General features: G+C 41.7%; 1 protein-coding gene across 2 annotated transcripts in view; it reads right to left on the bottom strand.

Moving 5' to 3' along the window:
• Positions 1–2,509: 2,509 nt before the first annotated feature.
• The window catches only part of zgc:110158 (uncharacterized protein LOC553590 homolog), a 40,946-nt gene continuing 26,161 nt past the window's right edge, over positions 2,510–17,294 (bottom strand). The window contains exons 5-18 of one of the 2 annotated variants that reach the window (XM_034207361.1): positions 14,826–14,915; positions 12,508–12,591; positions 11,054–11,113; positions 10,881–10,947; positions 9,618–9,682; positions 9,274–9,335; positions 9,049–9,094; positions 8,634–8,669; positions 8,470–8,524; positions 8,210–8,280; positions 7,822–7,900; positions 7,675–7,703; positions 7,441–7,542; positions 2,510–5,332 (exon numbers count right to left, since the gene is read on the bottom strand). In XM_034207361.1, coding sequence (XP_034063252.1) covers positions 5,303–5,332; positions 7,441–7,542; positions 7,675–7,703; positions 7,822–7,900; positions 8,210–8,280; positions 8,470–8,524; positions 8,634–8,669; positions 9,049–9,094; positions 9,274–9,335; positions 9,618–9,682; positions 10,881–10,947; positions 11,054–11,113; positions 12,508–12,591; positions 14,826–14,915 — 876 coding nt within the window. In that variant the 3' untranslated portion in view covers positions 2,510–5,302. The remainder of the gene's footprint in view (positions 5,333–7,440; positions 7,543–7,674; positions 7,704–7,821; positions 7,901–8,209; positions 8,281–8,469; positions 8,525–8,633; positions 8,670–9,048; positions 9,095–9,273; positions 9,336–9,617; positions 9,683–10,880; positions 10,948–11,053; positions 11,114–12,507; positions 12,592–14,825; positions 14,916–17,294) is intronic. The other variant, XM_034207362.1, reaches the window with a different exon arrangement.

The raw sequence follows: 17,294 nt of genomic DNA, 5'->3' as shown, positions 1-17,294 counted from the left end.
TCAGCAAACGACCTGGATCCTAACATTGGATCAGTGTTATATTGTGGATGTTTTCTGGGTTCTCCACCTTGATATGGAGATCAGTAGCACCAACAGTATGTAGATCTGTGTCTCTGGTAGCTGTGCAGCGTTTAACAAAGACAAGTCTAGACAGATGAGAGCAAATTCTGGTGGTTGCAATCATTAGCTGAGTGCTCATTCCTGAGGACAGCAGATGAAATGTGTTGTCAGGGTGAGGTGAAGGTAATTCTGGTGGTGCATTTTAATGAAAGAAGCCACATTTCTTCGGCTACAGAGGAACTGATACTTCATTAATCCCGTAGAAACTAACAAGGGTCTCTTTGAATACAGTTAGAATAGAATGTGGAAGTAAAAGCTGTGTTATTTTTTAATAATGCATATTGTATGCAGTATATACTTTATATTAATCTTCATTGGTATAAAATGCCACTGGCGATTAAACACACACAGCTCCTCCATTTCCCTCTGGCATTGCATTTTGGGAGAACAGTGTACATCAGCAATGCCACAAAGTATAATAGGCCTTTTTGTAATAATACAAACTGGTGTAAGATTGTTTGTTTTGGCAGTTTTCTAGCGTGAACACACAGCAGAAACCTACATAGAATTAGTATGAAGCCACAGACTAAGAAACACGTGTTTTGAGTGCACCTTGGGCAAAAATAAATACTATCTTTGTACTATACCAGCATCATTCTTGCTGCTCTGAATATGTATCCTCATGGTTGATTCCACTTAGTGTAAATCGATTCGGATTAAAATGTCGATATGTCATCAAATGAAGTATGTTTGCTTTGTATATTCCAAAATAACCCATTTGCTTAAAAGGGCTTTGCCATCTGTACAGCATACAACACCCTCTATCCTTTGACCTTTGTTTAGGATAAGGAAAAATCCATTAAGGTGAGGGAGAGGATATGCAAAATGCAAAAGGAGACACAGTTAATCTCAAGTACTTCCACATGTTTGCTTCTCACTCATTCTGTCTTATTCCCCTATCAGGCACAAGAGGAAGCAGCAGCAGCAGCAGCAGCAGTGGCAGTGGCAGACCTCCCTCCTGTGAGCTGGGCCAGAGCAGCAACCCCCCGCCCAGACAGAGGATGTTATCTGAACCGTGGCTGGCCATCCACAACCTGGCCTGCCTGAACCGGGCCTACGAGGAGGGCCTGATGGAGAGGAGCCTGCGGGGGGAGGGGGGCAGAGAGGATTCAAGATGGGAGACTGTAGAGAGGGGAGGAGAGGAGCCACACTTTCATCAGTCCAGGGGGGAAGAGAGGAAGGAGGGTTTGCTTCAAAGGAGGGATTACAGATGTGGAGGAGAGAATTACAACAGTGAGGTTTTTCTTCCGAGGCTGTCTCAGTCGGCCCTCTCCCTAACGGAGGTGAGCTCATCTCAGGCAACATTAAGCCGACTCTTCCCTAAGAGGTGTCTGATGCCCGGAGGTTCAACTTCTGACAACACCACCTTAAAAAGCGGTGTTGATAAGCTTCCTGCCTGTTTGCCTCCCCACTGCCAGCTCCGCAGGAACACCCTCCCCTCCGTCATGGTGGTTCCTCCTCCACTTCAACTCCCACCCTTAGTCCACCAATCAGACTCCCATCTACAGGTTCCCATTCCCCAAAGCAGGAGCATGGTGTTTCTGCCTCACCCACCCAGCTCCTCTTCACCCAGAGCTCCTGTAAGACTCCCCCGTCTCCTGCCCTCCTCCTCCTGCTCCTCCCTGGCTGCCCCTCCTGCCTCCTCCTCCCTGGCTGCTCCTCGTGCCTCCTGCTGCAGCAAGAGGTTGCTGCGTCGCCACTCAGTACAGCTGGACCAGATGAGGAGAAACAATTTAGGCCTTCATCCCTCCATTATGTTGTTCTCTGACAGGAAACATCATTAAAGTTCAAATAGAAATCTGAAAATGTGGTAAAGTTTACACTCTTTAAAAGAAAAGCCTCTAAAATGGTAACAGAAGGGCAAAAATAAAGCACTTAAAATAAAGTGAGGTAATTGCCATGGTTGTGCCTCTGTGTGTCTGCGTCAGTATTATGGTTTAGATTGAATTCTGAAATGTATCAATTTATTTTATTAGTCATTTATTTGTTTTAAAGAGGCTATAATTGTTCATTTATGTGATTTTTTTCACAAAAATGTAAAGATGAACTTCTGTTTCCCGGTTCAAATATCTGAGTATATTGCTTTATCATCTTTGAATGAAAACCTTTAAATTCTTCTAACACAACATAAATAAAACAGCAATTATTTAAAAAATATTATTAAATAAGGTTGTTTAAACCCATGGCTGTCAAACACATATTTGAATCCAATGGTTGCCCAACTGTTTGAAATGTGACCAGTTCTAAAAAGCAAATATTTTAGAAAACGTGTAGAAATGTAAACATTTTGGTAGCAAATGTGCTTTCACTTGATTACGAGAAAAAGTCAAAAATACTACATTTTTTAAAGGCAAATCCCAACCAATAGGTCCAGTGAAAGAAGGTCATGTTCATGGCAAAAGGAGTGAAGTCATTTTATTTGTTTTTAATATGTATCTACAACAAGGGGGACACAGGCAAAAACGACTGACAACTTGATGAAAATTAAAACAAAACCCCAAAAGAATTACATTTATTTTCAATGCATTTTCCCACCTTTTTTCCAATAAGCAACATTTTTTTGTCTAAAGAAACTTTACAATATAAAGAAACGTACGAAGAAGGAACCTCTCATTTTACTACACGAGACATTTAGGATCTGAAACTACCCTAACATGAGATACAAAGCAACTCCCCGGGGACAGACTGCCTTATATTCAATACTGCTTTGTCATTAAGAGGAAATAAATGAGGAACTGAACAGAAAAATCTTTACTCCCCTCCAAATCCTCTCTTAACCCTCCCTACCCCTGAATGTTACAGTATTATACATCAGCACAATAGAAATACAGAAATGATCAACGTTGTGACGGTTTTACTTACAGGACAGAAAGATAGAGAGAAGTTCAACTGCATTTTATACAACAGTATTTCAAAGTACAGGGGACGAAACGCCTGCTCCCGCACTTTCTCTACCTCTTCTCAGCAATAAGAACAAATCTGTCTGTTATTTTTTTTTTCTCTTTACTTTCCCAAAACATTTCTCCCGCCCCATTTTAAATAGATTAAAAAAAAATCCTTCATAGTAAAGTCTGTACTCTGGTACCTGGTGTGTCGGGCTGAGAGCCAGCGTCCTGTGTGGCTTATTTTAATTGTGGGTAGTTAAATGTCTGAGGCATTCATTTTATTATGAAAAACTGGCCTGTTTTGGCTCTATTCTTGCAAATTCTGTCAAACAGTGAAAAATACGACTGTTTTGCCAACTGTACAGCAGAGGAGGGAGGCTCCTGCTCAAGAATCACGTTTAATTTAAAGATTTGTTAAGATAATGTGTGTGACTGAGTCAGCTAAAAGGCGTTCAAACACACTCACTACAAAATGGTCGTCCTCTGAGACCCCTTGACGCTACAGCTCTGATGCACAGTGAAGCGCCACGTCTGTCAGTGATGAGGTGAAATAGCATAATAGTCTATAGCAGCTCCAGTTTGTTTCTTATCGTCAAAGACACACCATATCTCTGAACAAACACACACACACAGTTGCCCCGAATCAGCACGTTTCTGATCAACTGTTGTCGTGATTTGAAAATATCAAAACATGTCAATGATATCAAAATGCATTTTACAGTATTTACAAAAAAATTAAAAGATGGAAAGTTGTACAAAAAAAAAAGATAATCAGAGAGGGGTGGTGTGTTTGCTGGCCCGTAGGAAAGGTGAGGAAGGACGGAGGTGTTTTTCTTCAAGATGACCCAAGGGAGGGAGGCCACTCGTCAGTCAGCAGAGCAACGCCTTTACGCTTCCTGCTTTGCTCCGACATTAAAAAAAACGCCCAGGATTCGATCAGCTGAGAGCCCTTTCAGAGGGAGCGCTGCACGGGTGACAACACATGTCTGCAAGCGAACTGAGAGCGTGTAAAAGCAAATATCCAAAAAGCACAGACATACATCACAGTGTGTTGGGAGCTCATCAGCAAAACAAAAAACAATCCAACTACAGTTCAGCAGAGGTGATACCGCAGCCTACGCACATGTTGGAGTGAACAGTAACCTTCAGCACCTGGGTACGGGGGTCTAATGATGGAGGGGCTGCTGACTGGATCTGCATATTTACACAGTTGCTACTAGTTCTGCAATTAACAAATAAACCAGGGATAACACTTTTAAAAAAGTAACAATGATTCATGAGACAAATGTAAAGTACATAAATAAATAGAGCTGTGCATCTCACTGCATGGAAGATAAAAATAAAAAACAAAACAGGAGCCACTTCTTCTTCTGGTTTGGATTATTGAAAAAGGAGTTTAAAATCAGATTGTTGCTAAAACTTTTTTTTAAAACGAGCCAATCAGTACCTTGATGGATAAAATCTCACCTGCAGGGGGGAGTGTGCTCACATGTTACCCGGCAAATCATTTCTAATTTGAGCGCACATGTGTCTTCAATAAAATAATGTGCACTTAGAAACAACAGAAATTAGAACCTAATCTTAAAAATGATCATATCAATATCATTAATAACAATAATACAATAATAAAAATAGCAATGATACAATACGTACACAAAAACGGGGGGAGAAAAAAAGAAAAATCACAACACCTCTGGTAAAAATGTACACACCGAGAGAACAATGGGGGCGGGCAAAGAGGTCGTTTCGGACCCTCAACTGAATCCATCGGGAGGAACAGCGACAAAATAATTGAAGATAAAAGTCCGAAGTGGTTGAGAAGCGGCTGCTAAAACGCTGCGTCCTCCTGAGAGGGGGAGACAGTCTCCTCTCCCTCTGTCTCTCTGTTTGTCCTCCTACCCTTCGCTCATTGTCTAGAACCTGACAGGAAGCCAGGGAGGCCGGGGCGGGAGTCAGAGAGGAGGCTCTTCCTGTTGCTCTGTGACTGCTTCCTGTTCAGACCGGCGGCCATCTTGCATGCTCCAGGAGGGCCAGTCTTAATTAGAGTCCCAGCATGCTCAAGGGCTGTCCCAGAAGGCTGTGTGGCCGTACAGTTCCCGAGTGAGGAGGGGGAAATGGATCCCGTATGGTTGGTCAGGAAGAGGGTGTGTGTGTGTGTGAAGAGGGGGAGGTCGTCCAATCCGAGGTGAAGTAAGGTTTGAATTGAAGAAAAAGAAGGAAAAAAAATCAGGTGCAGGGGTACAAAAATAGGAGGGGGAAAATAAAGAAAAATACAAAAAAAGGAAAATAAAATAAAATCACACACTCATCGTCATGTTGGGTGAATACTGAAAAGAGAGAGAGGGAAGGGGGAGGAGGGCACAGATGAGTGAAGGTGTCACTGACAACATGTAAACACCAGAGGGCGCTGTCACAGGAGCCCTCAGACAGGCTCCAATACACCTGACTCATGCCAGCAATACTGCAATTACATTTTCTGATTATTAATAAGGAATGTTTTTGAGGAAAAATCTAAATATATAGATTTTAATATAAAATATATTCAATATAAAGCCTTGTTTCTTCATTCTTTAAACCAGATATTTACATTAAACTACCTAAGATTGTAATGATGCTTGTATTTATTTAACATTTAAAAACTTAAATGTACTGAAAAGTGTGTAGTTAAAAAAAGCAACACTTGGTTATGAATGAAAATGCACTAATGATGGCTCCAAACAGCTCTTATTTTGAAAAACTAAATGTGTTCAGATTCCTACTGATCTTTTAAATCCAGGTATTCAGTACACCATGTGGCTCTGCAGGCCGAGGGTCATAGGCCATCTAAATCTTACACTTTACAAGACAAATTAAACGCCCTCCCCCACCCTTCATCCACAAAAAACTAAACACTTTGATCGTAAAGCTGTTTAACAACAACAAGACATTTGTGTCAATCAGCTGATCACTGATGCAGAGGGTATACAATGCAAGTGATTAGTAAGCGGCTACAATGCAAGCAGAACATGGGATATCTTTTGAAGCCCCGTTTTCTTATATTATTCAATACAATGTACATGTTGTGCAATTTAGGAACAGCATAAGCCAGTATATAGACCTGTGCTGCATTTAAAGCAATAGGTCCCACAGGTCTGCTTGGTTTCGTGTAACAGACTAAATCTGCAAAATTATGTCAAAAATGATGCTCCATCTCTTTGGGTGCCGTTTTCTTTTTGCAGTAATAAAAACATTTTTTTTCACATCACTGAGGTGCAGGAGCATGGCACGTATTCTTTTTGACTGTGGGTGCATGAGCAGAAGCATGATGTACCCTAAAGGCAGGGTACATCATGCTTCTGCTCATGTAAGTGGTCGCTCACTCTCTGGTCTTCTTATTGTACGGTCTACTCTTCCAGAAAGGGCTCTGATTGCCCTTGGTTCGGTTCTTCTTTCTCTAAAATTTGACTTGTTGGATTTGGCAAGGTTTTCAATGAGTTTGAGACAGATTGGATAAAACATTTTGGAGCAGTAAAGACCTTTGCTTCAAACTACTTTTTAATCATTTGATATCTTTAATTGCTGAAAAACCACACAGGGCCTCGGAGATAAAGTGTCAGTTATTAAGAAACACTGATCCATTTAGAATCAAACTATTACAAATAGTGACTTTATAGAACTTTATCGACAGCGGCTCTTCTTCCTCCGCAGGCCGAGGAGGTTCAACATGGACTCCAGGATACTCTGCAACTTCTACAGGTGCACCATAGAGAGTATCCTGACTGGCTGCATCACAGCCTGGTACGGCAGCTGCACTGCCCTCAAGCGTAAGGCTTTACAGAGGGTGGTGAAAAACTGCACAGAACATCACCGGGACGGAGCTGCCATCCATGGATGACCTTTACTCCCAGCGGCTCAGGAAGAAATCCCTCAGGATTACAAAAGACCCCCATCACCCCAGCCACAAACTGTTCTGTCTGCTGCCGTCTGGCAGGCGGTACCGCAGCATCAGGACTAAAACCACCAGACTCAGGGACAGTTTCATCCCACAGGCAATAAGACTGTTAAACACCTGAACTGTTGAAACAACATCCATAACATTCTGCTACTTAGAAATTATTTCTCCAATATATCATTTCATTCCAATAGCTTGCATATAGACTCTTATTTCACTATTTCACTTTTTTTAAACTATTTTTCTTTTTGTATTTACTTTTTAATATTTACTTGCACTATATTTTTCTGCTTTATTGTGTTGCACTGTTGGGGAAGCCTGTGACCTAAGATTTTCATTGACATAACTACTCTGTATCTATGTTCTTATGACAAATAAAGAACCTTGAACCTTGAACTCAGACCTAACGAGGGAACTCTCTGCTTGCATTGGTTTGTCATGAAGTCAAGGAGAACTGTTAAGGGTCGTGAGATGCCATGAGACGCCGTGAGACGCTCTACTTACACTTTCGCTTTGGAATGGGTTCAAGAAATTCCCGCCCATTTCACCGTCATCTCTCGGCGTTCCTGGAGGGTTGTTCATGCCCCCCATGTTATTAGGGGAGCTCTGGAAGAAGAGAGGACAACAACAAAAAAAGGAAATGTTGAGACAGCATCTTATAAACAGCATCGATAAAGTGTTGAGTCTAAATAAATAAAAAACGCTCAGAGAAGATTATTGAAAATCTGTTTTTCTCACCTTTGGCAACCCGTCCATATCCCCAGACCCTGAGGAGGGGAAAGAAACAGTTTGGTTGTGAAAACAATATAAAGAACTGTTTAAGTTGTATCAATGTCAATCAAAGTCCATCAATGGTGTGTAAAGCCACACCGTGTTTGAACCCACCAAGTGATCCGTTCATGTGGTGAGGCTCCATGGCTCCCATAGCTCCCATCGGCCCGTCAGGCCCCGGCCCCATAGGGAACTGGGGAGAAGATGTCAAACAAATCTTATAAACGACTGCAGTATTATCTTTCATTTTAGACCACTTTGGTTCTTTAAAACACGGGTTATTGAATGTATTCTTCTTGGTTTATTTCCAGTCGGCTCTTATAGATCTCAGTGTTGCTGAACTGTACTGATGCCCACTGAGGCTGTGTAATTGGAATCATTAGAACAACATCCATAAGAAATCAATCTACAGTTGCTGAAACTTTTGCGAAATCTGGAACATTTTATCTTTAAAGTAACATTATAGAGATTTTGGTTTACTTGGATCATGTGTGATACTCACATTGGGTCTGTTGCCTCCCGGTCCGATTGGATTCATCATTGTATAGATGTTTTCACTGGAGTTAGTTGAATCTGAGGGAAAAAAACTACTTTAGTAACATGATATAAGAGGAAATATGTGAACCACTCATCACAAATATGTTATCAAATAAATGAAAAGTAGACATGAAAACACTGATAATGATTGTTTGAGGAGAAAACGAGAGACACATCTATTTCTGACACAAGTGTTAGCGCCGGGGACATAGTTAAGTGACGCACCACCTGGGCTGGGCATGATGGGAGTTCCTGGTGGACCGCCTCCCCCTGGAGGACCCTGAGGAACAATTAGAAATAGAGGTTACAATTGAAATCATATAAAAGAAGTATCAGTACAACTAAATGCTGTAAACAGGAGAGCTGCTTTTTGACACATTCAAACTCACCACATAGTTTCCTGGAGATGAGGAGGAGTATGCTATCTGCAGGGGGAGAGGAAACAGATAATCAGATCTGAGGAGACTGAATGTGAATCCATACAGGGTGGACAGAATAGGAAGAACACTTTGAATCCAATACACCAGTACACACTTTTGTGAAGCTTATACATGTTTAGACTGCATCAAGGATTAGTTGTTTAAATTCTATAGTAAGTTTTTTGTTCCAGATGGTAAATGTCCATTTCACTTCCATTCAGAGAAATAGCCAAAAGGTTTATAATTCTTACTGATGGACACATAATGTGATATTTGTGTAGAAGCAGTACAAATGACAAAATCAACAGCACTCTGAGCACTAAAGGTAAGGTCTTTCTTTTCCTATTTTTAGGTCATGTGTAAAGGTCAAGGCTTTCTGACTCACAGAGTTAGCATTCGGTCCAGGCCACGGCCCTCTTCCTCCGGGACCCCTGAAGCAAAACAACGAAAATAGAAAGATTCAAAGGAAGACAAGTGACAAACTGCAACATGACAAGAGTGTGAAGAGTGATGAAACATAAATAACTTTTATAAAAGATCTAGCAAGACAAGAGATTACCCTGTGACTCAAAGAGACGTTTAATTCCACTAGCTATATATGTTAACTTACATGTTCATTCCTGGCATGGGGCCGCCCATGGAGTTTGGAGGTGGCCTCATACCTCCATAATTCTGTAAGAGAAAATGTTAAAACATTGTAAGAACAATTAACAATGAGTCTTTATCGAATCTCAACAATATTCCTGATTTTGGTGAAGCTGGGACTGTTTGTCTCGGGTACATGAGACTACAATTCAAGAAAAGATACACAACTATTGTGTGTATATTTTATAAGAATCTCAAAATATTGATATAAAGAAGTTGCATGCTTCAAACTTTTAGCAGCTACTAAATTAACTAGAAAGTATGTGTGTGTGTGTGTGTGTGTGTGTGTGTGTGTGTGTGTGGTCATACCTGTGGGCCCATAGCCATTCCTCGGGGAGGGTTCATCCTCATTGGTCCACCCATGTTAGGATGTCCTGCAGGAACAGACACACAGTCTCACACACTGCGACACACTACACATAAGCCACTAGGCTCGTGTAAATCCACATATGGCTCCTGTCTTTAAATCAGGAATTAAGACGTGCCGCAGACAATGCTTCATCCTAATCCCATTAGTTGTAACCCGCTGTGTTCACTTTGGGTGACGCAAGGATAACTGTGTCAAACTAAAATGCAGAATATTTCCAAAATGAGCTCTTGCACATTTTTTCATTATGAACTGAATTCCTTTGGCTCTTCTTTTTTTGGTTAATAAAAACATAAAACTGGAAGGTGAGATATAACTTATGAGGGCCAAAATCCTAATTAGGGTGACCGAGTTAAATAACACTTTTAACCCTTAGATGCATAAGTGGGTCATTTTTGACCCAGTGAGGTGGTTTTCTTGAAGTATCTTTGTAATTACATTTTGTTATCATTTCATATTCCAGCCATTCCTCAAAAGACATGTTTTGGATATCATGCCATTCAAATTTTAAATTTAAATTTTAAGAAATTGCAGTTTTTGTATTACTACCCCAAGCTTCCATAAGTGGGTCAAAAATGACCCGCATGCATTTTCTATGGAATTTCGTTTTTTTTTCAAAATGTAAAAAAAAATGTCTGAAATTATAAATAGTGAAAAATTAAATATAAAATATTTCTAGTGTAAACCAAAATGATGATTTTTCTTAACCAAAATGACAAAAATGGCATAAAAAACACATTATTCTAATACGGGTCCTTTTTGACCCACTTATGGAAGAGTGTAGGGTCCAGTCACTCGTGCATCTAAGGGTTAAAGAAATGTAATATCACATACAATAAGACTAAATACCTGCTTCACATTCAAATGGACCACATTATAAAATAGCTATTTTCTTCTAAGCTAGTTGGAATGATAGCATCTAGAAATTCAGAAACTTCTATTTTTAACTTAATATACTGATATGTATACACTTTCTTTTAAAGTAGTCGTTCTTGGTGGAAACGGGAATAAATGGATACATTTTATGGACAAAAAAAGTAGTTGTTTGGTTGAACAATTAATCAATAATGATCTATAATGTAAACAATAATAAGTCACAGTCATAGGGGAGTCAACATCTATCATAGACAACCACCTTTATACAAAATGAACATGTCTTATAATAAGAAACCCCCTAAGAGTTTTGAGAGAGGTCCCGGTCTTACCTTGCGGTCTGATCGTTTCCAAACTGTTTGGCAGGAGAGGCTGAGATCCAGGGATTCCCCCCGGAGGCTGAGGAGACACAGGACTCATTACAATACTCACTCACTACAACACAACAACACAAAAGTGGGTAAGAAATGAAAAAACAGGAGAAAAACAAAAACTACTCAAGTACCTGATTTGGCATTCGGAGTCCGGGGCGCGGTCCACCTGGATACCGTGGTGACATGAAAGGCTGAGGAGAGAAATGAAGGAAAGAGGAATAAAGGGGGATTGGGGAAAGAAAAGGTAGGGAACAGAGGAACACAGAGAAAACAACATTTTCATTATTGACAAATCCAAGAGCACTCAGCAGGGGCGGCACTGAGGACACTCAGATGGACACAGTGTGGCTGGAGAATGGAGGACGACACTGTAATATCATCACACCTCCCGAGACACATAAAAAACACACTACAGCTACTCGGTATTTTACCATTTTTAACAACGCTTGCTTCTGCACACACTCATGCCTGGATTTGTGTGTGTGCAGGTTAATGTGTGTGTGTGTGTGTGTGTGTGTGTGTGTGTGTGTGTGTGTGTGTGTGTGTGTGTGTGTGTGTAGAGATGGCACTCACACAGCTCCCTGCCTGCTCTCACTGTGGTGTAAGCTGATTCGGCCTGTGGTCTAACTGCATAGTTAGAGACACCTCAGGCCAACAACACCGTCCAAAAGCCTTCAGGAAGCATGTCCACACAAGACGGAAACCAGAAACCACGAGAATAAAGAGCCGGGCCGACGCAGTTAATGGGCAAAGGCTAGCTTTACCTCCACTTCGGCATCTGTAGCTACCGTTCTGGATAAGAGTTGACACGCTGACTGAATATAATAGTTTATAATGGCTGACTATATTAAATACCTCTTACCTAGTTGGGCATTTGAGCAACTATAAACTCTGTGTCAAGTTGGAGTTGAAATTTGGACCCATCGGTTTAATATGTATATAATGATACACTTTTTGCAGAAGTGCTTCAGAGAGTGAACAGTTAAATAAAACACTCAAATGAAAAAAAAAAAACATAAATTAAGTGAATCAAGTAATTAAAAACCAAGTAAAATACTGCTCATGTGTGACGTGTCCATAGTGCCTGTCTCCTGTTTTATTTATAAGGTGCAAGAACAAGTAAGCAGGGCGGAGGGGTGTGTGTGTGTGTGTGTGTGTGTGTGTGTGTGTGTGTGTGTGTGTGTGTGTGTGTGTGTGTGTGTGTGTGTGTGTGTGTGTGTGTGTGTGTGTGTGTGTGTGTGGCAGATAAGTGTGCAACCCCCCACAAGCTGCTCCGGGGGTGGGGCATGAAGTGAATTATTAATCCCACACAGGGACTGCCGATCTGGGGCCTTGGAGAGCATCGGGGCCCTGCCTCCTCTGGATGCTGGGCTTTTATTAACGGAGCAGAGCGGGGCATGAGGGGCTGACATCTACGAGGAGTTAGCCGGCACAAAGTAGAGCTAACGGGGCCCGAGGGCACGAGGGGAAGGAGCCAGTGTGCGAGCAGGTGAATGCAAAGAAAAAGAGCCTGTGTGTGAGTGAGGGGGGATTTAGAGGGTATGAAAGAGAGAGGGGTGTTTGAGAGAAAGGGTTTGCCTCTTACCTGGCCATGGGGTCCCATCATTGGGTTGCTGGGGTTGTGTGGGGGGGGCTGTGCATGGGGGGATTGCTGGGAGCCGGGTGGTCCCTTTAAGAAAGAAGAGCGATATCAGAGAGGGGAGGGCCCAAAAGTGGGCTTTACACCTGGAGGAATTAGCCGAACAAAACCATAGGAAAGAGGTGGACGAGAAGTGGGGAGTAAACGGGGGCCTTGAGGAGGAAGAAGAGGAGCAAAAAGATGGGTAACGCTCTTTTAGAAGAGGTTAGTTGATCTGCTATGCAACACAAACACAGGATTAAAAGCCAAAGCCCAACAGTTTTAATTCGCCCTTTAGAGAAAACAAGGCAGCATATATCAGTATTTAGAATTATTAATGATGTTTGGGACCCTCAGGTCAGGTGTAGTGTTCTTCTCAGCCACATGGGGGCAGTGTTGCCAAAGGCTCACTGCAACAGGACAGGAAGCAGCAGGACAGGCGCTAGTGGCAACTTCAAACCACAAAGATGATACTGACAAAAACAAGATAAAGTTAGGGGGATTTTTCCAGCTTATTATGATCCTTCTTTGGTATGACAATGTCTCAGCGCCAGCCTCCCCCGAGCTTCTCCAACCCCCTGCTGTGTTATTGCTGACATTTCACCCCAAGACAAGAGGTTAACGACCCCCAATAAATAACTCATTATGCAACAGTCCCTTTTTTCACTCTTATTGCGGTCACTGCCTTCATCTTTTCCCGTGCTTCTTTAAAATGTTGATCAGACAAAATGAGTTGTTTGAAACAGCAGCTTGGGTTATAGGAAGCTGTCATTGGGATGTATTTGTTTCTTAATTATTCTAGACAAATTATTAATCCCCTAAAAAAAAGTAAAAAGTAAAAATAGACATGGCAGATTTGTTTACTCTTTAATCAGAACACTTGATTTGAAAAATGAAGCCACCTTTTGACTATTTTATTCAGATAAAGTTATTATATTTTTTGTTCAATGAGTATTTGAAAATGTGTTTAGGTCTGAAGCTTGATTAAACAAGTCTAGAATCGCAAAATATTTCATATGATGCCTTTATTGCAACACACACACACACACACACACACACACACACACACACACACACACACACACACACACACACACACACACACCATGTTATAAATAGCACTTCCATGCGTCTCTCCTCACCCTCTCTCCCCCACCCTTTCCCTTGCTTATTCACAGTCGTACTCTCACTAATCCCCCCCCTCCCTCCCTCCCCAGCAACACCACCATCCTCTCAGCACATTGCCTCGCTCTCAGCAACCAAACAATGGAGTGGTAGGTAGCCACAGAAACAAACACCGGGCCACAGTCCTGGTGGCACTGATCTTTCACATTTCCCTCTCTTCTCCCTCTCACCCCTCTTCATCCCCCTCCTCTATCGTGTCACCTGCTTTTTCTCTCCGACTCTTCTCCACCACCTTATCGCGCCTGCTGCCAAATGCCAGTGCTGTCCATCACACCACTGCCTCGCGGAGGATGTGTGTTTGTTTGTGAACGTGTGTGCACAAAGGCCTGTGCCTGTGTGTGTGTGTGTCATTCTCTACACTCTTCAGACAGCGATCTCCCACACTAAAACCTTTTCCTTCACAGAGCGGAGACGGGTCAGAGACGGAGACTGAGATGAAAGGAGTGGAGAGAGAGCATGAATACGGGATGGTTGAATCACGAAGCGGATGAATAAACGTTGTGAGCACCATCTGAGGCTGCAGTGGGTGTAAATATCGGAAGTGGAATAAACGATGTTTGGAAAAATGTGGGGAAAAAGGGGGAACAAAAGTGGGAGTTGACATTTTCTTGTTATCTGATTAACTCTTGATTTTAGGCTAAAGGACTTTATTACTAGACCCTGACTGATTCTGACGTGTGATATAAAAAAACGACTTTGTTTTACATAAACATTAAAGTTACAGTTAACTATTTAATCAGAAATATCAGTTATGAACAATATATAAAAGTGTTGCTGCTCGGTAAAAAAAAGAAACTGCAAAAAGAAAATAAATAGAAATTCAATTTTCAAAAAAATATGTTGTTCTTTTTAAGCCAAATCCTAAATCAGTTGTATTGGTGCTTTTTCTTCCTAGTGTGCAAACATAAGTGCCAATACAGTCATAAATAGTCTAATATCTCTAAATAATATTGGCCTGCTGATAGTCTTTTCTATTAGTTTAAAAATAATATGCGCATGCCACCTGAATGGTTGGTTTTTTGAGAGTGGAGTGGAGTAATGGTATGTTACTCGGGGTGATGGCGGAGTACACAGGACAGTGACAAAGGAGAAAGTCTTACCTGGAAGAAGCCAGGGGGCATGGGACCGCCGGGCATGGCGTCGTTGGGGGGCATGTTGCCCATCACAGGGCTGGGCGCTGCCGCTGCGCTCTGAAACACACAATCATGGTGATTAATTGTGGTGTGTGTAAGTGGGTGTGTCTCCAACTGCTCTTTATGTACATTCTGCAATGGCCACCGAATGACTTTAGGGGGCAGTGTCTGCACCTGCAATCACTGCACCTCCTGCCCCCCCCCAACCCCTCTCATCCAAAGTTTAAAGGTGAGCGTCCCGCTTTAAAACCTCCAAAATGGTCCCCTCATCTGTGTAGTGGAGAGTAGGGCTGCTCAATTAATCATATTTTAAATCGCAATTACGATTTTGGCTTGCAACGATTATGAACACAACATAATCGAAATAAAACGATTATTTATTTAGATTTTTTTTTCAGTTGAATTATACTTTAAGTTCAGGGTAATCAACTGTTAAAAACATACTGTTCAAAATGTTCTTTTCAATAAATTGATGTTTTCAAAGTGAATGGATAATCGTTTTTAATAATCGTGATATCAATTATTGACCCAAATAATCGAGATTATGATTGTTGCCATATATGTTCTCTTTAGTCTAGAAGTCAGATATCAAGGAGAAGAATTGAGTTTCACTGACACACAGCTATAAAGCGATCATTACATTAAAAGAAAAGCCTTTTATTATTATTTTGTAATACAATACAACCACCTTCAGCCTACAAAATGATCAGCATTGCATATGCTTTTCTATACTCAATCTGGCAACACCGTGTTAATTGTGTTTCTGGATCTTCCAAAATGTAAGTTATATATTGCCATATTGCCAAAGTCCAGGCAAAAGGGTTTCTGTTAAACTGAATCGCACACAATAAAGCAATATACACTTTTCTTTGGAAACCTATGAGGGGTTTTACTTCTGCTGTTTGTTAAATAATCAAAAGACTGTTAAACTATGTTTTTTAGGAGATTAAAACGAGATATAAGTGTATGAAATAGCGTATACCTTGTCGATTAACAGCTTCCATTGGCCAGAAAAGCATCACTCCGCATTAGACAGTAGCTTTGTTAGTTTTGTATTTGTCGAGGCATGTTGTGTTTCTTCCTTTTCTCATTTGCTTATTAAAAATCTCTCCAAAAATATATTAATGCATTTTTTTATAACGATAATGGTTATTTTTACAGATATATTTACAGACGTATCTAAAATCTTTTGAAATCCTGCATGAGACCAAACTATTACACTACTTGAACAAATAGCACCAAGTCATCAGCAAATAAGATGAGTGTGTTTCTGGAATGCAAAAGATAATTAAAAGCAGGGAACGACTAACTCTAAATCCTTCAGTCTGGAAGGAGGCCCCATTAACTATTACAGATCACAGTAGGCCGACACATGTAAATACAATTCAGCCGTTTCCACCCTTACGTCACTCAAACAATATGAAAAAAAAAACTAGAATCGAGCAAAGAGAAGAGGGGGTGAATGGTTCAGCCCGGGAGATAAATATGATATAACTGTATTCTTGTCAACACACATAGATGGAGACGCGTGCTTACATAAGCACGCCGGAACAAACACACACGCAAGCATTTGAACGGACCAACACGAACACACAAAGAGTTGCATCACAGGCTCATAAAGTCCGGCCCTTCAGTACAGAGAGGCAGACAGGGGAGAACCACAGGGTACAGGACCCAACAGGGAGGGGTTTAAGACCCAGGGGAGGGAGTCACTCTCATAAACACACACAGACACATCTACCGTTCCACCAGCACACACACCTAACGAACACACCACATCCATGTGAAATGCCCTGTATGCTGCTTGGACAAGAACGCATATTAGCAATTACACGCATGTGTGTACACACACACACGCATGTGTGTACACACACACACGCATGTGTGTACACACACACACACGCATGTGTGTACACACACACACACACACACACACACACACACACACACACACACACACACACACACACACACACACACACACACACACACACACACACACACACACACACACACACACACACACACACACACACACACACACACACACACACACACCACACACACACACACACACACACACACACACACACACACACACACACACACACACACACACCTCCCCCCCATCTTTATGCTAATTCTGCTAGTGAACATGAGCAGGCCACTGAGTCCCTGGGGAACAAGCCGGGTCGGCTGCCTCTTTCTCTCCTCCCTCCCTCCCTCTCATCTCTTCTTCTGCACACTTTTCTCTCCATCTTTTCTCCTCTCCGTGACCCCCCTCACATATTTCCCCAGCACTGGTGCACACACACATTAAGGCACACACACACACCTTTCCTGTGCCCCAGCCCCTGTACTATTCCTCCCCATCACAACCTCTCCTCCCCTCAGCCCCCCAGTAGGGTGTCAGCAGCTTGCAGAAGCTGTTGCTAT

The sequence above is a fragment of the Gymnodraco acuticeps genome, unplaced genomic scaffold, assembly GCF_902827175.1.
Source record: "Gymnodraco acuticeps unplaced genomic scaffold, fGymAcu1.1, whole genome shotgun sequence".
Taxonomy (NCBI): Eukaryota; Metazoa; Chordata; class Actinopteri; order Perciformes; family Bathydraconidae; genus Gymnodraco; species Gymnodraco acuticeps.
This window is presented reverse-complemented; position numbering and strand designations above follow the sequence as displayed.